At 37.9% G+C, this 20,066-nt stretch overlaps 5 protein-coding genes across 20 annotated transcripts in view; 3 read left to right on the top strand and 2 right to left on the bottom strand.

Annotated features, from left to right (window-relative positions):
* The first annotated feature begins 346 nt into the window (after positions 1–346).
* Positions 347–2,855, top strand: Gale (UDP-galactose 4'-epimerase). Of its 6 annotated transcripts, none has more exons than XM_076909996.1 (8): positions 354–502; positions 620–674; positions 954–1,100; positions 1,284–1,402; positions 1,462–1,752; positions 1,834–2,014; positions 2,084–2,368; positions 2,469–2,855. In XM_076909996.1, the coding sequence occupies exons 3-8, from the start codon at positions 971–973 to the stop codon at positions 2,519–2,521; spliced, it is 1,059 nt and encodes a 352-aa protein (XP_076766111.1). In that variant the 5' UTR covers positions 354–502; positions 620–674; positions 954–970; the 3' UTR covers positions 2,522–2,855. The 6 variants fall into 6 exon arrangements, with proteins under 6 accessions (XP_076766107.1, XP_076766110.1, XP_076766109.1 ...); XM_076909991.1 differs by having other exon boundaries at positions 355–502; positions 944–1,100; XM_076909993.1 differs by having other exon boundaries at positions 355–502; positions 932–1,100.
* A 248-nt stretch (positions 2,856–3,103) lies between these two features.
* On the top strand, positions 3,104–3,670 carry Blos2 (biogenesis of lysosome-related organelles complex 1 subunit 2). The gene has a single exon (XM_076909791.1). The coding sequence runs from the start codon at positions 3,161–3,163 to the stop codon at positions 3,656–3,658; it is 498 nt and encodes a 165-aa protein (XP_076765906.1). The 5' UTR covers positions 3,104–3,160; the 3' UTR covers positions 3,659–3,670.
* A 112-nt stretch (positions 3,671–3,782) lies between these two features.
* Eloc (transcription elongation factor elongin C) lies at positions 3,783–6,227 on the bottom strand. Of its 3 annotated transcripts, XM_076910366.1 has the most exons (5): positions 6,138–6,227; positions 5,619–5,682; positions 5,345–5,413; positions 4,960–5,153; positions 3,783–4,888 (listed from the first exon to the last, which is right to left on the bottom strand). In XM_076910366.1, the coding sequence occupies exons 2-5, from the start codon at positions 5,649–5,651 to the stop codon at positions 4,747–4,749; spliced, it is 438 nt and encodes a 145-aa protein (XP_076766481.1). In that variant the 5' UTR covers positions 5,652–5,682; positions 6,138–6,227; the 3' UTR covers positions 3,783–4,746. The 3 variants fall into 3 exon arrangements, with proteins under 3 accessions (XP_076766481.1, XP_076766482.1, XP_076766483.1); XM_076910367.1 differs by lacking the exon at positions 5,345–5,413; XM_076910368.1 differs by lacking the exon at positions 5,345–5,413 and having other exon boundaries at positions 5,619–5,678; positions 6,138–6,156.
* A 455-nt stretch (positions 6,228–6,682) lies between these two features.
* On the top strand, positions 6,683–8,668 carry LOC143433183 (sister chromatid cohesion protein DCC1). Its single transcript, XM_076910365.1, has 8 exons — positions 6,683–6,858; positions 6,928–7,104; positions 7,170–7,368; positions 7,443–7,635; positions 7,719–7,935; positions 8,008–8,117; positions 8,198–8,381; positions 8,457–8,668. The coding sequence occupies exons 1-8, from the start codon at positions 6,836–6,838 to the stop codon at positions 8,560–8,562; spliced, it is 1,209 nt and encodes a 402-aa protein (XP_076766480.1). The 5' UTR covers positions 6,683–6,835; the 3' UTR covers positions 8,563–8,668.
* A 1,427-nt stretch (positions 8,669–10,095) lies between these two features.
* Positions 10,096–20,066, bottom strand: part of Fak (protein tyrosine kinase 2 Fak) — a 37,180-nt gene continuing 27,209 nt past the window's right edge. For 6 of the 9 annotated variants that reach the window (XM_076910357.1, XM_076910359.1, XM_076910358.1 and 3 more), the window contains 22 exons: positions 18,501–18,646; positions 18,174–18,349; positions 17,971–18,102; positions 17,726–17,875; positions 17,456–17,644; positions 17,285–17,362; positions 16,975–17,197; positions 16,543–16,578; positions 16,294–16,425; positions 16,018–16,200; positions 15,719–15,935; positions 15,457–15,647; positions 15,172–15,376; positions 15,018–15,097; positions 13,099–14,918; positions 12,359–12,502; positions 12,128–12,277; positions 11,965–12,064; positions 11,671–11,902; positions 11,279–11,570; positions 10,848–11,193; positions 10,096–10,684 (listed from right to left, as the gene is read on the bottom strand). In XM_076910357.1, the coding sequence (XP_076766472.1) occupies positions 10,870–11,193; positions 11,279–11,570; positions 11,671–11,902; positions 11,965–12,064; positions 12,128–12,277; positions 12,359–12,502; positions 13,099–14,918; positions 15,018–15,097; positions 15,172–15,376; positions 15,457–15,647; positions 15,719–15,935; positions 16,018–16,200; positions 16,294–16,425; positions 16,543–16,578; positions 16,975–17,197; positions 17,285–17,362; positions 17,456–17,644; positions 17,726–17,875; positions 17,971–18,102; positions 18,174–18,349; positions 18,501–18,646 (5,200 nt within the window). In that variant the 3' untranslated portion in view covers positions 10,096–10,684; positions 10,848–10,869. Of the gene's footprint in view, positions 10,685–10,847; positions 11,194–11,278; positions 11,571–11,670; positions 11,903–11,964; positions 12,065–12,127; positions 12,278–12,358; positions 12,503–13,098; positions 14,919–15,017; positions 15,098–15,171; positions 15,377–15,456; positions 15,648–15,718; positions 15,936–16,017; positions 16,201–16,293; positions 16,426–16,542; positions 16,579–16,974; positions 17,198–17,284; positions 17,363–17,455; positions 17,645–17,725; positions 17,876–17,970; positions 18,103–18,173; positions 18,350–18,500; positions 18,647–18,777; positions 19,238–20,066 lie in introns of those variants that run through there. The other 3 variants (XM_076910361.1, XM_076910362.1, XM_076910363.1) reach the window with 3 other exon arrangements.

The following is a 20,066-nucleotide window of genomic DNA, read 5'->3' as shown; positions in this document are numbered from 1 at the left end:
AGTATAATATATATACTGTATGCTAATTAATTATGAATCAATACTGTGGGTGGTATGGTAATTGTTTGTTTGATGTTTTATCAGTATTTTACATATTTGTCAATACTTTACAACCTAATTATAGACAAAGGATAATCCGTAAAGTAGATTCGTAAAGTAGATGATCCCGTAGATTCGCCCTAACAAACATGTGCTCATATACAACTAAAATTCATCGAGTATTAACGATTTTTTAATCGTAAATAATTGCTCAAAGAAATTCTTTCGCATTTGTATTCTCCTCAGCTCCACCTACACAATTGTATTAATTATACCTAGAGGTGGTGTCTGTCACCATACTGAAGTCTTGTCGACGTTAAATTAACATTCATAATGACACGTTCTCATTATGTAACCTGGTCATACGAAATAATTTATTGTCATGTTTAAATTACTATGCATGTTAACACGTGTCTCCCGTGAAACAGAAGTAAGGTTAATTGCTGACGTGTCATAGGTTAAGGTGACTGACTTTATTTTTCTACAAATGTATAGTTTAATGTAAAATCTTAATGAACATTTTAGAAAATTACACGAATCACATGTACATATGTATATAAGTGTGTGTATATTGTTTTAGGATGAATGTTGTGTGATAGTTAATTAAAGATTATCACCATTAAATATAATACATGGTATGGGTTTAGCTTAGAGTTTGAAGTTTGGTGTCACTTCAATGTAATAATTTAAAATAATATATATACATTGAATTATCACAATTAAATATTCTCATTTTTCAATTTTTAATTAATAAAATTAATATAAATTGCTACTACTTAATTATTCAATATTGTTACCTCCTTTTACCTAGTACTATATTAGCATGTTTTGACTGAATAATATTTGTTAGTAGTAGTTTTATTCTAATGTAGTAAGAGCACAATAATTGTAGAATAATAAATAGAAAATAACAGAACACCACAGTGAGACAATGGCGAACAAATCTTGGAATGTATTGGTAACGGGAGGTGCTGGGTATATTGGTTCTCATACAGTATTGGAACTGTTGCAAGCAGATTTTGAGGTGGTGGTAATAGACAACCTTAGTAATGCTTATCAAGGTGAGAACTAATAAGGAATCAAGCTAAAAAAGTGCTAATTATTTCTAACACAAAGGACGTATTATTATTGGAGAAAAGCTAAAGACTTATAATACTAGTGGACTAATCCTTTTGTACGCATAATATTTTTAGGCCTAATGATTTAATTAATATCTGATAACCGTTGAATATTTTGATATTTAGGTGATAATGATGTAAAACCAGAATGCTTGTTGAGAGTAGAAAGATTAACAAATAAGAAGATAACATTTATTCAATGTGATGTAACTAATTCCAATGAATTAAGAGATGTATTTAAGAAGGTATGATTTTAAACATTACATATAACATAACTAATATAACTAAAATAATTGTATTTTAGCATAAGTTTCATTCTGTTATACATTTCGCCGCTTTGAAAGCTGTGGGCGAATCTTGTGAAAAACCACTAGAATATTACTACACAAATGTTTGTGGAACGTTGAATTTATTAAAAATTATGAGAGAATTTAATCTAAAGCGGTTTATTTATTCAAGTAGTGCCACAGTTTACGGCATTCCTAAAAAGTTACCATTAGTTGAAAGTATGAAAACTGGTGACTGTACTAATCCCTATGGTAAAACAAAATACATGGTTGAAGAAATTTTGAAAGATTTGTGCGAATCAGATAAGGTATCTATTTTTTCCTTTTTATGCATTCTGTATACTGTAACTTAATTAAAGTCAAATGTAATGGTAATTAAAAATTTTTAGGCCTGGTCTATCATATCTCTAAGGTATTTTAATCCAGTAGGAGCTCATTCTTCCGGGCAAATTGGAGAAGACCCTAATGGAATTCCAAACAATTTAATGCCATACATTGCTCAAGTATCTGTTGGCAAACGAGAAATTTTATATGTTTATGGCAATGATTACGATACTCCTGATGGGACAGGTGCAATTAATTTGTTATGGATTTTATACTTGTCAAATAATTTTTTGCTAATTATAATATCACTTATAGGTATACGGGATTATATTCACATTACGGATTTAGCTATAGGTCACGTAAAAGCAATGATTTATGAAAAGATTCGCAATCCTATTGGATTTACTGCAATTAATTTAGGTACTGGAAAAGGTTATTCAGTACTTGAAGTAATACAAGCATTTGAAAAAGCATCGGGACGAAAAATACCATATAAAATAGTTGATCGCAGACTGGGAGATATATCTGCCAGTTATGCAGATGCTAGTCTAGCTAACAAAGAATTAGATTGGCAGGCCACTAAAAATATAGACGACATGTGTAAGTATGCAGGAGAGCACAGTACAAGTATACCCATTTTGATACTAATCAGAATAGTTTGTTTGATAATTCATTATCTTTAATGCCCTACAATAAATAGGTTTGGATACATGGAGATGGCAACAAAATAATCCAAATGGATATAAACGTTAGTAATAATTGTTGTAACGTTGCTTATAGAAAAGTGTCAAATAATATAAGCAGAGCATTTCGCATATATACATATAATTATATCAAACGTAAGCCATGGTGGTGTCTGGTTACCAAAGTTTAGACCAAAGACCAATGGAAAAATTTCTATATTAAGAATTGATGGTAAATGCTTTGTTATTAAAAAAAATGATTCTCATATTTAGTAGTTGCAACTAATGAATTGTTATATAGAAATAATAAATTACACACTGAATGATTGTGCCATAGAATGTACGTTCCTATAATTGTAAAAATTATGGTCGACTAATAAAGTATTATTAAAAGTTTTAGAATTGTTCCAGTACAGAAATAATATTTGAAACATTTACTGATTAGAAAATGAGTCTTATCTTATGTTTCCTCAACATCTCATTATTTGTTCTGCGCTGAATCGGTAACATTCCAAACGATACTCTAAAATCGACAAATACCATCACTATATTATCGACAGAATTATGTTTTACTTGGGTGCTAGTAGATAGCGTAGCGTAAGAAAATAGTTATTCACAGTTCTGACATTTGCTTAAGATACACATTTTTTTGACAAGGAGGATCGTATGAATTGTCCACTTACTAAAAAAGTAATTACTGATTGCGGCAATGGCATCCACTAAAGATCCATCGAAAGAAGACGTTCAAATAGAACAACCTACTTTTTCGGAAAATTCGACAGATCATAATTCCAGATGCGAATCACCAAAACGTGGAACTACGCTTTCAACAAGCACAAGCAGTTTCGAGGCACTGGATCCACATGATCCAAATCTTAGTCGTTTAGCTAACACAATGTTCCAAAAGACTGGAGAATATTTACAGGAGGAGCTTACTGCGACTCATGCTGACTACCGTTTATTAGAAAGATTAAACAAAGAAACTATTGCTAAATATACTGAATTAAAAACAATATCGACTACCGTAGCCCAGTCTTTGGATTCTTTGAACGAGAAGTATAAAAAATTGCAACCAATCTTAGACAATATTAACGAGATCGACGATAGTGTAACTAAGTTAGAGCAAGCCGCATATAAGTTGGCATCGTACTCAAAGCGATTAGAAGCAAAATTTAAGGATATTGAAAGGGATACGAAAAGCAAATAAAATTGTAATATACACAAAAGAGAGGAAATATGCTATTAATTTAAGTATCGTATTGTTTGTTATCTAATTAAGAAATAAATTAAGACTATAATATTTTGTTATAATAAAGGTGAAACAACTACCGTTAATTCCAATTCTTGTAATTAACTATGTTAGAATACAGTCTCACACGTACACATTTCTTTAAAAAGATTCTGCAAAAATGTGTTGTGTGTTCTTCTTATATTATATCACATTATATATTTCTAAGTGAATTGTATTCTAATTATGAACCTATATTATTTTCTACATGAAAAATGTAAGACACCTTTACAGAATATTCCAGAAAATAATATATATATGAAGTAATTTATAACATGAATGTAAGCCAAAAATAAATATTCTTATATATAATGAAAAATATAACTATAACAATGTATCAACACATGAATTGTTTTTTAAAAACGAGAAGCTCCATTATTACGCAATTCACTGATTGAACTCTCCATTAATTATACATAGTATAAACGTATCTGTTTTTTATAATCTTAAAATATACCAGAGCTGAGATGCGAAAGTAGTTCTTTTAATATTGCATACATATCAATATGTTACTTCTTTAATACAAATTAGTTGTTATTTATTTGATAATTGTAATTTATTTTAGTTATTTCTAACAGTTGGAGGAGGCCATCTATATATCTCCTTCGCTTGTGGTGTTAGATGGAATATTTATAGCATAATTCGAATGGTTGAGAATGGTAAAAAACAAAAAGATAATAATTCAAATATTTCTCCTGCATCGCATTTCTTCAAAACCATTCAAATTGCGTTATAAAAATTCTACTTTTAATGTCTAATCGAAACACTTTGCATATAATGAAATTTTTTTCAATTTCTATTGATTAAATCGCTTCATTTAACTGATTCAAATAACTTTTGTTATAATTATTATACTGCAAAATATAAAATGCAAAGTATGAATATTCTCTAAAACCGTGTTAGAATACAATTGAATTTCTTATAGTCCTTGAAGTAAAAATTATAACAAACAATATCAGTATACTTGAACTGCTGAATTGCTTGTCATTGATGTTCTCCGTCGCATTCTAACAATCTAAGAAATTGCCAGCCATCAATAATTCCAATGCAATTTCTGGAGGAATAGGAAATTCTGGTATTTCTGTGCTACTATTTGTATAACGTACTTTGTAGGTAAAATACATGCACACCTTCTGTAGTACATGGGAACTGCAAAAAGAAGGCATATCTTTTATGGGTTCATAAATTTACCTAGTAAGAAGAATTGAAGCGAAACTTACGGAATTTCACGAAAATTAACTTCGTTCGCTTCATTTTCAGCAAATTGTCCAGGGCCGCTCAACATGGCCTTTATTGTACCGCTAGTTAATGCGTGTTCGCGTTTAACAATAAATTCGTGTCCATCGCTGCTGACAAGTTTTACGTACATCGCGTTCGGCCCTTCGCAACCACCGTACACAATTCCACTTTCTTGCTAAAATATCATCCCACTATTTAGATTATACTGCGACGCGTTCATATATGTTTATACATGTTGTATTTAGTATTTCAACTACTCTATACACCACTACCCTACTGTTAGTAACAGAAGACAAGGAATAGAAAAAAAAAAACACAAATAAGATCATTAGAAGCAGCAAAATTTTAATTTGCAGAAATAGGTACCGCATGCAGATCAATAGACGAAGTGCCTTCTTCTTCTTCTGCTTTATCGATACTTTCGTCCTCATTCGGCTTGATCCAAAGAAAAATTAGCATTAATCAACAAATTGTTTACCATCATTTTCCTGTTTTCCAATTAGAGGAATTCATGAAATCGCAGTTACGATAGCAGCCCAATTGTAAACAGCACATATATTTCTCTCAAATACACTTCACATATCCCAACTGTTGTGAAAAAAAAAAATATAGCATGCATAGTGTTCTAGCGATTACCTACCTTGTCTTCTTGGGTATTTACATCGTTCGACATGTTTACGTTCTATGGGATGCCTCTTATCTTTCTAGAAAAGAACATATTGTCAATTAACGCTACACGAACATTCATCTAATAAAATATAATAAATGGATACGTATATCTTGAAACATACTTTCTTAGAAATAATAACATAATGATAACCAAAGTATTATAGTATTGCTATGTTATATTGATTAAAGTAACTATTTTTCACTTTCTTTTCTTGTATGACGAAAAAGGTTAGTTTAAACGTCAAAGCACAATGCTCCACGACTATCTCTACGTTTGTATATTAATGTAATAAATAAATGATTGTACTTATTTATACAGAAATATGGTAACACATAAGTCGAGTAAAAATTCCTATTAATTATATATAAAACAGAAAGCAAGTCATTGTATTCATAGCACACTTTCAATTCATAATTTTCATTTGTACAAACATATTCTAACGCTATATCCTTTATATTATCCTGCTTGAGAATAATAAATTATACATACCTTCGAGAAGAAGAAGATACAAATTATTATAATAAACCTTTTTAATAAGCGCAATAGCAATTAATATGGCCACTGGCCGTCGTATCACACCGATTAGTTAACACTACATCAAACCTCACACTATATATATCAAATTTTATTGCTTGTGGCGCCATCTCTGTGGTAAGCGCGGAAACTACTCGGGAATTAGTTCCAGTATTCTGTCAAGAGATGGCGCCAGCAATCCGCCACGACCGCCGAACGGGTGTCCACAACCAATGGACTGGTGGCGCCATCTCTTGACAGAATACTGGAACTAATTCCTGAGTAGTTTCCGCACTTTCCACAGAGATGGCGCTAGTGTAGCAGTAGTTCACTTCGCTGTCGATAACGCTGTGCGACCAGTTTGAGCACTTTTCACAGAGATGGCGCCACGGGTAGTCTAAGGTGTCCTCGTTCTCTATCTCTCTTTTTCATATAATCTTTCTCTCTCCCTCTCGTGTACTAAGATTGATGAAACAGAAAAAGAGAGGACGAAGGAGACGGTATAAGGAAATGATAGACAGAGAATGAGGATGTTTAGAAAATAATGATTGCGAGGATTGACTGTAATGATCTACTATTTAAAAATTTATTCCACTGATTTAGGGAAAAGCAATTATTTCTTCATAGAAAGTTAATAAATACACTTGAATCTATAATTTTTGTAAATTTCACCTATGATGGAGACTGCACAGAACGAGTGAATATTAATTATATTTTTATATGATTTTTGTATAGAGACGAATATAATTAATCATAATTTCATTAGATATTTGGAAGTAATGGAGGAAATTCGTGCCAGTTTGGAACTAGCCGCTATCAAACAGTCTGACTTGCAAAATGTGACTCAAATTTTATATTCTGACCGAGAACTTGATATGAACAAAGATATAAAATTACTAGAGCTTGATGAACATTTGATGGATTCTATCAACAAGGGGAACAGGTACCTATTCACCTAGACTTTCCTAGTACGTCCTTAATAGTTTATTATTATCTGCGACATTTTAGCTTGAAATTTCAGGGCGACAAGCAAGACTCTGCGGTATTATGTACAAAGAATCGAACTTATAATGTTATAGAGGCAGAGACATCAAATTCTTATTTGTTGATTCAAAAATTAGATTTGTTTGGACAAACAAATGTGGACACAAACGATTGGATAATAAAAGATAACAATGTCTCTGGAATTTTTCATACATATTACGAGGTATAAAGACTGTGTAATGAGAAAGTATCAGTAAATTTGTAAATTCTACATCTAAATTGTTTTAAATCTGTAAGGTAAAGGACTGCGAGCCTAAATTGGAGAAATTACTCTCTGTGCTTGAGCCCACATCTTTTAAAGGAAAAGAATACGAATCGTTTATACCTCAAGAACTTTTGTACAACTGGCACAGATTGCAAAATGAAATACAAGCTAGCGAGGATGAGCTAACTCAAGCTTTAAATGATCAGTTGATAGTTAACATCGATGGTACTAAATACTTGTATAACAGTATAATTTGTCTATACTAATATATGTGATAATTATATCGGTTTTTATATGTTATTCTCAAGGCTATTTCCGTCTGATTTCATTCGAGTCCCAGGTTCAAAGTTTAACATTTATGTTAGATCTTTTCGATGAGAATAGTTGGGAAATAGATGAAGTAGACAAAGAAGTTACATACGACTCTGTAAAGGATTTTGTTCTTGAACCAGTTTTTGATATTTTATTTAAAAAGTATACGGATATAAGTGATAAATCAAAAAAGGATGGATCACCGCTGTATAGGTGAATTTTTAAATGTAAAACGTGCGCGCGTATCATAAGTTTGACTCGTTACAATAAGTTGTAATATTGCAGGTACAATGAGGAGGAATGTTGCAAAATTTTAGCGAAAGTGTTGCTCGCTGCTTCCCCAGTGACCGAGTACAAACAATTCATGGAATCATGGCGCGTTGGGACGCCGGAAAGTAAACTAAAACCTGCATAAAAAAAGTTTTATAAATACCTGTACAAATAAGATATTTACATGAAATTTATTTCTCTGTAGAAATGGAACCAAAAGAAGAATATTTAAGTGGGATTGCTCTTGTCAAGTGGAATAACTCGACTATGAAGAAAGAGGTAGTATCTTTTCTAGAAAGCGATTTACCAAAAGATATCAATGAAAGATTCAATGAGCTTTTTAAAATGAAAGACAGATGGACGGTTCAGGAAATCGTGCCCTATATAATGTACGTAAAAGAAATTAATTTTATTCGGAAAATTTCTAAACCCGCGCTATAACGAGGCGTAATTTTCTTTTCCAGGAATCTGACGACACACAAAATGAATGTTAACGCGCTCTTGACTAAATATGCTAGATGCTCAGTCAGTAATGGTACGAAATTTTACAGTTCAAAGCATGGTAAATAGTCAATTGAAATATCTCGTAATGCTGAAATCATTCTTGCTGTTTATTACTTTGCTTCCGGTCGTAATACATAGTTACATTTACACAATTTTATAAATACTTTTTTAAATGTTACGTACGCGTGTTTTTTAAATCCTTTATCACCTAGTTGACAACAGTAACAGGATCATTGCTGATAAGACTGTTTTTTGTTCCAATATCTATTTCTCTTTCTTGCCATTTTAAGGGCTGCAGTGTATCGTATTCTCGAGGACAGTTATCCATACTAACAATTATAAATAGTTTATATATTCATTATTTTGTTATAAGTTATGAAACCTTGTATAACGTGACTGTAGAACAATTTTTAGTTGCAAAGCTAAAATAAATTAAGCCCTTTTTTATTCTCGAGTCGATTTATACATACAAGTAACAATAAATTTACCAAGGGGAAATTCGAAAAGGGTTTGCCGTGAGGATATGCAGTTCATTGAAACTTTTCTTCATAAATTCCGCGACGAATAAGTTCTCTTCCTTCAATCTCTACCTTTCAATTGCATTACATCACATATTATATTTGTCATGGCATACTCACGGTTAATATATACCGTACAAAAGAATCTGAGAGGAAAATTATATTTCATACAATATCATAACATCGAGGACAGTACAAACATATCGTAAGCTAGAAGATCGAAAATTTTTTGATATTTCAATGGAATTTCGATAAATAACAGTTGGAGATACGCATAATTATATTATGAAAAATAAAATTCGCTAGACGTAATGTATACTCACTTACCAACAATATTATTAAATGATATAAATTTTGATTATTTATTTACACGTACTTAATGTAATTCAGGAAAAAGAAGTATCTTATACTTTCGATGCAATAGCAGTGTCAAACGTTGTAAACGTGAATTACAAATCCCTGGGACGATCCGCTAAAATGTTACTGTACATAGCAAAATTTTTCATAGCAAAATTTGTCTGCAGTATAGAAACACACGTTGGCACATTATTATTATGATTGTTACAAAATAACGAGTAATGTAAAATATCAGTCAATCGTGGTGGATGATAATTTCGATTGAATAGAAAACAAAACGACTCTCCCAGGAACGAAACAGATAACAAATGTATAAAAATGGAATACTTTATGTCTATGGAATATTTAATAGTTCCGTGAATGCACTGTTCTTACAAGTGCATCGCGTTGACAAGTTATCAATACTATTCTTATGCGAAGGTGAAATTTTTTATAAATATTTTATAGGAACTGACTTGCCGTTGAAGAATGATTCATTTTTTATAAAACATTTTATATAAATTTCACAAATTGGTATGAATTGCTAAATAATTACCTAATAAAAATAACATTCAGTCCCATTTTTTTTCTTTTTTTTTTTTACAATTATAATCACTCCTCGTAGCAGGAAATAGACTATTAAATTATAAATTCGTAAAGACAACTTTGTAAGATTTATGTCCTACGCGAAATAAAATTTTTGCATAATGTTCTGAACTATTCGTTTAAATATATACATATATATATATATACATATACACATATGTATATATGTACGATATATATATATGTATATATATTTATAAATATATCTATTTCTGAAATATTCAACTAACTACCTACAGGGTGATGCAATAAGACAATCTCTGAAATGATGAGTACGTATACACCATGATATTATATAATAGTATCATTTAATTAATTTTTGATAACGTTAAAATATATGCAACAAAATTTAAATAGCCTTCCATGTAAATGTTAGATTTATATCAATAAAAATTACGTATAATTACAATCCTCTGAGGTCTGAGGGTGCCTTTTGCGCCATCCTATGCATGTTGTTACCGTATAATAACAAATTAACAATAACTCTAAAGCTTTGGAGTGATTTCTTTATAGCTGTGACTTACGCATTTTTAGAGATAATTCTATCGCTACATCTACCGAATACTGTCCTATCTATAAGTACGTTTAGACAAAAAGTCTGTTAAATGTTAAAAAGAGCTGTAAAGCACAAATACTAAATCTCCTGCTGCTGAGTTATGCGTAGAGACGTAAATGGGTAACTTGTACGATGCAGTCTATGTACATACAGTTAATTCCTCGAAGTTCCCCTGCAATTGATAAACGTAAGTGCAATTAAGAAGCAAATATACACCTTTCCTTGCGATCGCCATCCTGCATTTGTTTGCACGTTTCCAGTAAACGACACCCAACGATGCTCATGAGCGTATACACATTCGAAGACGACACGTATAACAAATAAATATAGTTTACCTTAATGCAAGGCACCTCGTTGTTAGCTGTCGGTCGTCGCACTTTCATTCGTCGTTTTGTTATTGGATGCAAACACTGACTGTTGATTAATACCTGTTGTTACCGTCTGACTCGGATGAATGACAGGACCCACGGTTTGGACTAAATTACAGGTAACCGGTACCATCGGTGGGAGATTAACCGAATTATTCATAGGACTGATATTACAAGACAACGATGGTCTTTTTCTTTCTAAGCTATTTGTCGCCATTTGCCTTCGTGTCGTTGAATTACGTTCAAGGCTGTTAGTAACGATATGATGCCTTCTTTCTAAACTAGAACCACTGCTAACATCCGTTTGGCTCCCCTATATAAGAATGTTATATTTTTCTAGATGTATCGGCAATATCTAATCGTTGAATAAATCATTCGGCTTAAAGTATGAATTATACCTGCAACGAACGATCAACAGATTGACCCATTCTGTGTAAGAGATCACCGCTTTGGCTCTGTCTGAACGTCGTACCTTGACGTTCGCTTGATTGACTTCTCCTTAAGAATTGTTCTCCAGATTGACTCGAGCGAATACGACTTTCCGTGGTTGATTCTTGAGAGGTATTAATATGATTCTGCTTTTGGCAAATTTGATTATCTACGTACGGATAACGAATGCGTATCGAATCGATTACATCCAGAAGATTTTTCGCGTCCATTGCCAAAATGTGAGCTGCCGATAACATTTGTCTGAAATTTCATGGTGAAAATATTTTTTTAATACATTCGTTCGCGTCTCTTCTACCGCGTATCAAAGTAGAAAAGCAATATGCATCGATGAAACATTTACTTTCGATATTCCGCATCTAAAGTCGTGGCGCTATACTTCTGAGCTTGTTTCATAGCGGTCACAAGTTCCGCCATGTCTTTGCTGAGAACCTTATGTGCCATTTCTACTTCTCGATGAGCAGATATAGGTAGTATGTCCATCAAAGCGTCCACCGATGAAAGTAATGCCCTCAACTCGATACCCACTTTACGCACTAGTTCCAAATATTGCTCGGCCTTGCTTTGCTGTACGCCTACGTTTACGGTGTTGTTAGCAACGATGTTATTTAAACCATTAGCGAACAATGATCAATACCTTGAGATAGAGACATCACTGCGCGAACTACGCTGGTAGTACAATCGTATACTTTGTCATTGGTCCTATCCAGATCCGCGGTTGGCGTAGGTTCCATTTTCTAGAAGAATAAATACTCATAGCAACTTTGTTTCTAACCGAACGATCGTTAGGCGTAAATTACCTTCACTACGATTACTTTATCGACACTTTTATCAGAGCCTATGGAACCAGTGTTGGCACTGTGCTGTTCGTGATTCGGTGATTGTGTAACCGAACGAGGAACTGGAGGGCTCGCGCTTTCATCTCCGCTTGTTGCGATTGATAAGCGCTTCTGAAAGCGTAACGAAACGTTTATAGAGAAACCTCCAAGTAAATTGGATATATCGTGGATGATGGAAATGATCGATCATACTTCCTCCCTTGCCAACCAACGACTATCTTCTTCCGATTGACGTTGCTGTTCTAAAAGTCGTTGCTCTAACAATTTTTGTTCGTCGTCAATGCCACTGTTATAGTTTTCCGTAATGCTATCGAACAACTGCGAGTGTATGGTTTTCTGAAAGGAAGACATGTCATCTTATCAGTCCGTCGATGATCGTTGCGGTAATTCACTGTCGCACGATAATACTTAATAAATATTTATACGTATATGTCTATATATGTACATAGTAAAATTAAAGAGATGCATAATTCTTGATGCAAAACCAATTTCAGAACAATAGTAGTGCAGTCATACTCATTACATGCAGCTCAGATTGTTATAGTGACAATATATATATGTATATATATATATTATCTCCATTCTTCATGCAAAAAGATTAGCCTACCAAAACTGCAAAATAAAATTCATTTCGGTTACGGATAAAAGGAGAAAAAAAAACTGTCTTCCGATTGTGTGTAATAACGAAAGAAAAGGGCCATTGTGTGAATTTAAACGAGCATGTGAGCGCGTATCCGCATGTACCAAAAAAGCAGTATACGTATATATTGTATATGTATATACACATATAGTATATGTATGTATGTATTGTATATACATTCGATTTGCAACAAAGGTATGGTGCTGCAGGAGGTATCGAGTTGATAAATAAAAATAATATGCTGTTGCAGATAGAGGATGCGATTGTCATTCCTAGGAGGCTTTTGCCAAACCTGATCTTGCTGTGCCTCCTCTGTCATCGAGCTGCTCGATGACATTGTGCTGTCACTGACAGCGGAAGATATCAGTGACCCGGATAGTGTACCATCCGTCGAGCTTGTCAGCTGTTCGTCTTGCTTTTGGTTAACGAACGTAGTGATCTTTGCTACGCCGGTCGCTAATTGTGGCGTACACGGTCTTACGATTCCCATCTGCATCACCGGCTGCGGCAAGTACTGGGTCGCGTTCGGCATACTCGTCGCGAGATTCGTAACGTTAGACTGCGTTTGGCCGTGTTGCGTGGCGGTAATGGTCGTCGACTGTTGCCCGATCATGATGTTAGACGTGCTCGGATGAATTTGCTGGTGCTGGTTGGCCGTGGATTGAATCGCGCCACCTGACGCGGCGAAATGCACTTGCACGGGATGACTCTGTGCTATTTCGTACGGCAATTGCTGATTCACGTTCGCCGTTTGAGGGCTCGGTACGTGGCTCGCTATGCCGGCTTGAATTTGTTGCACGTAGACCGTAGGGCCCTGAACTTTTTGAGCTTGCACCACCGTAACCGAACTCGCGTGTCCCGTGTAGATCGGATTGGCACCGGTCCCTTGGCTCTGCTGACTCGCGTGTTGTTGCGTCGGGATGTAAGAAACGGGTTGATGAATGGGATTCTGTCTTTGAACGTTTTGCGCGTGCTGCGACTGCGGCATGTACACCGGTTGCGTCCCCGGATGACTAATGTTCGAATAGATTTGCTGATGCTGGTAATTCTGAGCGTGCATCGGTTGTACTTGTATAGTTTGTACCGAGCACGAGGTCTGCGCTAAACCGCTTCTCGAATTCGGTACGGCAGATCCAACCGACGCGTTCGCGGACTTCAAATCGGACGCGTTTTGATTCTGAACGTTCTGCGCGCGGAACTTGAGCACCGGCCCGTACAGGCATTCCGCGTTCGACGTCGGGATAGCAGCGTTGGTCGAGCTAACGATCGCTACACGGGGATAGACGACAGCTGTCGCGGGATTTTGCACGCAACTGGAATTTTGGCTCACCGGCTGAGCGACGACGAACCCTTGGCTCGCGTTGTTACCAGAGAATTGACATTGATTAGTCGATCCTGCGATACTGTTCAAGCTACCGGGGCCAAAGTTACCGGGATTCTCACCGAAATTACCACCTACGCTGGGACTTTGACTCAGATTACCAACAATGGCGGAACTCTGCGTGAAATTGGCGACAGGGCCATATATTTCGGCGCAAGTAGCCGCGCTAGTTGTCGCGGGAACGGAAACGCTGGGCGTAGTGAATTTCTGCACAGGAGAGTATAGATCGCCTGTAATGCCACCGACCACTTTCGAGCTAACCGCGTACAAATTTTGCATCTCTTTAACCTTTTGCTGTTTTCTGTTTGCAGCGGGGGACTGAGCTTGTGCCGCGTCTGAGATACTCAGGCTGGACATGAGCGGGGTATCCGAGGATTCGAGGGAGTCTAAATTGGTATCGGACAAGGTGGAGTCACCCGAGTGGGTATCGTGGGAAGCGGATGGTTCCGAGGTGGCTGGATCGAAAAAAGGCAGATCCGAGACTAAGGCGGTGGTTAAGACTTGATCCTCGTCTTGGAATTGTACTGCTAAGGTATTGAAAGGCGAGGCAGGTGTTGTGTAGACGGAGGGACATACCCCCCTGGTTTGATTATCCTTGAGAAGTTGCGCAAGAACTTCGGGGCTTTGCGCCACGATATACGTCGAAACTGGTGCCGCAGCGGTTAACTGAGATTGATCCGTCGTGTTTTGCGGTTGCCTCGAAGGTTTCGGCGGCGGTACATCGTCTGCGCCTAAATGACGAAAGATTATCCACTCCGTGCCACGTACAATGTATCTCGAATGTAATTTATACGTGCAATTTACTCTTCGCCTTCCATTTTTATACTTACCCCAAGACATTGCTTGCACCCTTCTGTTCTCCCGTCTCATCGTTTCCTGTTGCTGATGTTTCTCTTCTAACAAAATTTCGCTGAAATATCGTAACGCGTTGTAATTGAATGAAAACAGTATCAACTACCGAATCTCGAGTAAGGTTCCGCTTACTGTAGGGTTTCACGGATTTCTTTGAACGTTGGTCGTTTGCTGGGCTCGTAACTCCAGCACTGAGACATCAAAGAGTATAATCGCGGAGGGCAGTGATTTGGCAGTGCGAGTCTTTCTCCGTTTTCTAGCTTACGAATTACTTCGTTATTTTTCACACCTTGGAACGGTTTTACGCCTAACATTAAAATCTCCCACATGCATACACCTAAGCAAATAAAAAATGCGCGTTATATGTAGTACGTATCGTACAAGAGAATTTATCGCAGCTGTTAATAGAAAACTCACCAAACATCCAGACGTCAGAGGACGTAGTAAATCTTCGAAAATTGATACTCTCTGGTGCCATCCACTTAATGGGTAACTTACATCTACTTGCTGTATAATAACTTTGATCTTCGACCCACCTGCTCAGACCAAAGTCGGCTAACTTTACACAATTATGCGTAGAGACTAATACGTTTCTTGCGGCAATGTCCCTGGCAAATAATAATTAACGATAAGTATCGATGATAGAGCGATAGCCAGGAATTAACCGTCTATAAATTACCTGTGCACAAATTTTTTGCTTTCAAGATAAGATAAGGCAGTGCTCAATTGAAACGTGTAAAGTAGTAGAGTGGCGAGATCTAGGCGGTGTTTGTTCGATTGCAGGTAGGCCCGCATCTCTCCTAGCCTAGCTAATTCCATCACCAACCAAATCGGTGCTTCTGAACACACACCGATCAGCCTTATGATGTGAGGATGCTCGAACTGCTGCATTATATCTGAAATTTTACGCAAATAATGTTCATACGCCATCAAACCATCTCCTGTTCTGCCGGTTAGATCGAGAAGAAAGTTCTTTACAAGCTTCTTCCAGGAATTTCTCCGATGTCGCAAGATCCGCGTCGACTTTACAGGTTTTCACCGCCACGGGTATGACTTGGTTATCCCGTCCCTTGTATGAACCTTTATGTACATTCCCGAACTGGCCCTCGCCAATAATTTCACCCAGTTCCACTTGGTTTCTGACTATCTCGTAGTCCCTGGCTAAAATTGTCATTGATGATGATTTTATGTTAGCTTTTACTTCGGATTTCGAGCAGCTGATCAAAAAATTTGTTTTTTGCAGTTTATGCTTACTAGCTGGCGTTGAATAATCTCCTTCCTCATCGACGATCTCCGCGTAATCTTCCGACAGGATAGTTCCTGTTTTGCTTACGTTCTTCTCAGGACTATTGGAACCGTCCTGCCTATACTTCGGTGGATGAGCGTCTGTTTTAAAGAGCGAAAAGCGCGATCAGTGATCAGGAACGCATCGATGATGGTAGTCATGCGATTCCGCTAAACGAGACAGTAAACTACAGCACGGGATCATCCAAAACTACAAACCTTTGCATGGACAGGGGTAGTTTTTCCACGATGCAGCTTGGAAGTGTAAACGATTGTAACTTAGTATCTTTTATGCATAGAACGTAAAAAGGATTCGTGCGAGATATTCAGGGTATAAGACAAGATCCTTATAATAAAAACACGATAATTATTAACCCCCGAATCGTATCAAGTTACGGAGTACAGTTTTAATCCAAAATGCATGTTCGACGGGGGTTAAAAATCATTTATAAGTGAAATAAGTTTCTAGCTTCTCGATATACTATCACGAATGCCAGTAAAAGCTAAAGGTACGTTACATCAACATCGAGATTGTTGGCTGGGATGCCAACATACTAAGTGGACGAATATGAAAAATTTTAAAGACGATTTCTCTGGAGCATGCCAGTTCTTCACGGCTGCCTGGGAACCATATTTCGGACAGTGTCGTACCTTTTCTGTTCCACAACGAGGTATTGCTTCCAGTAACTAGTCTACAGTATCCATCGATTAAATCCGCGAGACTTTCAGCTTGGTCCAGGCTCGAGCAAGTTATACTAAGCGTTTCCGCCGCTCCGGCTACTCTCAGTTTGATGCACGCCTTCGCGTGCTCCTTACAGTCCGACACGAGTGTCTGAATAGACTGTATCTGTGAGAACTCTGCTATGTTCGTTGGCTATGAAAAGATTGAACATTTCCACATAACTACGTTCGCAAAAACCATATTTGGAAAAAGAATCGATTGCACTGATTAGAAATTTACCACCGTTCCTCTGTGAGCCATGTAGGATATCCCTAGATCTGGTCCAATGACTAGCTCCACTGGTATAGACCAGCTTGACTGTAAATCAGAACGGTAAAACGTTTCAAAGCTCTGCTTCAAACAGTGAAGCATCTATTAGCGGCGAGGGACAAGGTAGCTCGATAAACTCACCCCCAAAGCGCATATGAACCTTTCCTGATCGAATCTGTAGTACGCCCTCAGAAGTTCAAAGAACTTGAACATGCATTCCAACTCCGTCAACGCTGCCACCTTTTTGAAGTGCTGCTGTATGAGCTTTCGTAGCGCCTTTGGTTTCATTCCGTTTAACACGGACCGCGGTAAGAACTTGTGCAGACCGACCTACGAATCGAAGGTAAGATGTTTTGTTTTCTTTACCGACGAACTGGCAAACGAATATCATCGTGGTCGCGTTGTGCCTACCTCTCGCTCCAGGTACTCGAGATTGCTCTTCTTGTCGAGTGCCATCTGCGGCATGTCTTTGAAGAAGTAACGAATCTCGAGGCAACAGATTTGCACCGCTACGTCCTGGTCTAAAGTCGCGTGGTTCGCGTTTAGGTAATCGTTTCGAACCTGCGGGAGGAGCAATCGTGTTGTTCTTTGGTTCTACTGTTACACATGGAGAGAGAAAGTGTAACAAGTATCGGTCCGTGAATTTTGATGAATACCTGATCGTAATAGTAGTAGAACGTCACTTTGTCCTTCTCGTACAGATCGTTCAAGTTCTGTGGCAAGTAGCGCACCCTCAGCTCGTACCTCCATTCGCAGTGAGGGTGTTTCTTTTCGTACTTCTCTTGAACCTGACGAATATCACCGATTCTCAATATAATTCGTAACCAACTGTTGAACGATCAGTTCGACATGAAAATACCTGGTACATCGTGGTATCTTGGTGCAACCAGTAACTCTCTCCCGACCCAGGGTGATGCAGCCTCATGGCGTAAAGGTTTCGATAGTGCCTGGTTCCGGCCGCTAGTCGACTGGTTACCAGAGAGATGATGCCTCTCACGTCGATCGCGTCGCCAAATTTGACAACGTTGAAACCACCTAAAAAAAATTCGTACGACACTGTACTCTCGCAAGCGGGCTTGTTTCTTTCTCTACGTAGCGTCCAACGTCAACCGGTTCCCTCTATGGGAGGGTTTCCCTCTTAATTATTTTGAGCAGCACACCGTTCGAGGTCCCGGCGGAAATTTACCGTTAGGCAGATGAACCTTCAGCGTCGCCTTGTCCATGGGGGTGGGCGATCCATGGGGCGGCGTGTTCCTTCCGCCACCGCTTCCCTGTACGCCACCGCCGCCGCCTCCGCCTCCATCTCCCACGCCAGTGCTCATCCCCTCATGGCTGCGCCAGAGAAAAAAAAAAGAAAAAGAGGAATGGCAAAGTAGCCCAGCTTTAGTCGACGATGCAACGGCGACCGCGTCAATTATGCATTATCTCATAAAACCTCGACTCGCACTAGTCAACTAACGTACAAGCTTTTTCGCCGAGAGGATTAATTATTCATCGGCCCATAGAGGAAAGGATTTCTTCTGAAACCTTCCTTCAGGGTGAATTTCGTCGTCGACGAACCGCGGATAATGCCCGGCCGAGCAAAGAAGCTTGTGTTCCCAAACACCGTAGTAGACGATAACTCTCCAACTACCGGTACACTTTCAAAGTAACCACGGCTTTATTAAAGTCCCCGTTTTAATTAAACATTCGGGAGAACGCCTAGCGCTGTTGCGCTAAATGTTTCTCGAGGCTTACGAGCGAATATTCAAGCGCGGGAATTATCGAGCAATCACGATCGCGTTCATCAGCCGACCGTTCCCAGACGTAGCTCGCGCACTGTCGATCGCTGCTCGGTATTTTTAGGTATTACAAAAGCACAACGCGATACTAGCGATACGTTCACTGGTCACTATCCTGTCTGTACCGTAACATACTTCTCCAATTGCATTTCTGCCACGGATACACGCGTACGAGTAGAACGCAACACGTTTACGGACGATGCGAGCCGACTAGACGCTTCGACGACAGTTGCTACCGTCTAAAGCGGAGCTCGTACGATAACATTCGTACGTCGATCGATAAGGATTCGCGTTACTTTCGTTGACGAATCGGTATTTCCTCGATGGTTTTACTTTCGTAGGGAAAGGCTGTATCGATGACGTGACGCGCGATGACCTAATAAATTAATAGCCCGTCCATTTGTCTTCGACTCGAACACGCTCTGAATCACTGGTATAATCGACTATCGTAAATAAATCGTGGGCGTGCGAACGAACTTCACTGAGTTTACACGTCGCTTGGCAGGATTCGCGAACGGGAAATACTTTGCATTCCCTCGCGTCTTTACTCGCGCGTCGCTAACTACTCTAATATATTAAATGGAACTCCAAAAAATCCATTGAAACAACCTTCTTGGATCGCAACTCGGTAACAGAGGGAGGAACGAATCTCTACAATGTTTTTCGGACCGAAAAGACGACCGCGTTGACCCGTCGGCCCTTGCGAGATCAAAGTGGATGGCGCGAGTAGATTTAGCCCAGCGGCAAGCTGACGATAGGAATTTCGTGTAACGCGAACCGTGGATGGAAGCTTTTTGAAAAGGGTTTGCTGCACGTGTTTGCGCGCAACCGCGTCCCCATTCAGTCGTCCCGGTTCCGTATCTACCCCTTTCTGATGTACGTAGCCTGCCGATGCATTCGCAGGCGCGTTGCACTTACATAGTTACCGATTCAGCGAGCTCGGGAACGCGTGCAACTCGGGGATAGGGAGA

This window comes from Xylocopa sonorina, chromosome 2, assembly GCF_050948175.1.
Source record: "Xylocopa sonorina isolate GNS202 chromosome 2, iyXylSono1_principal, whole genome shotgun sequence".
NCBI classification, from domain to species: Eukaryota; Metazoa; Arthropoda; class Insecta; order Hymenoptera; family Apidae; genus Xylocopa; species Xylocopa sonorina.
This window is presented reverse-complemented; position numbering and strand designations above follow the sequence as displayed.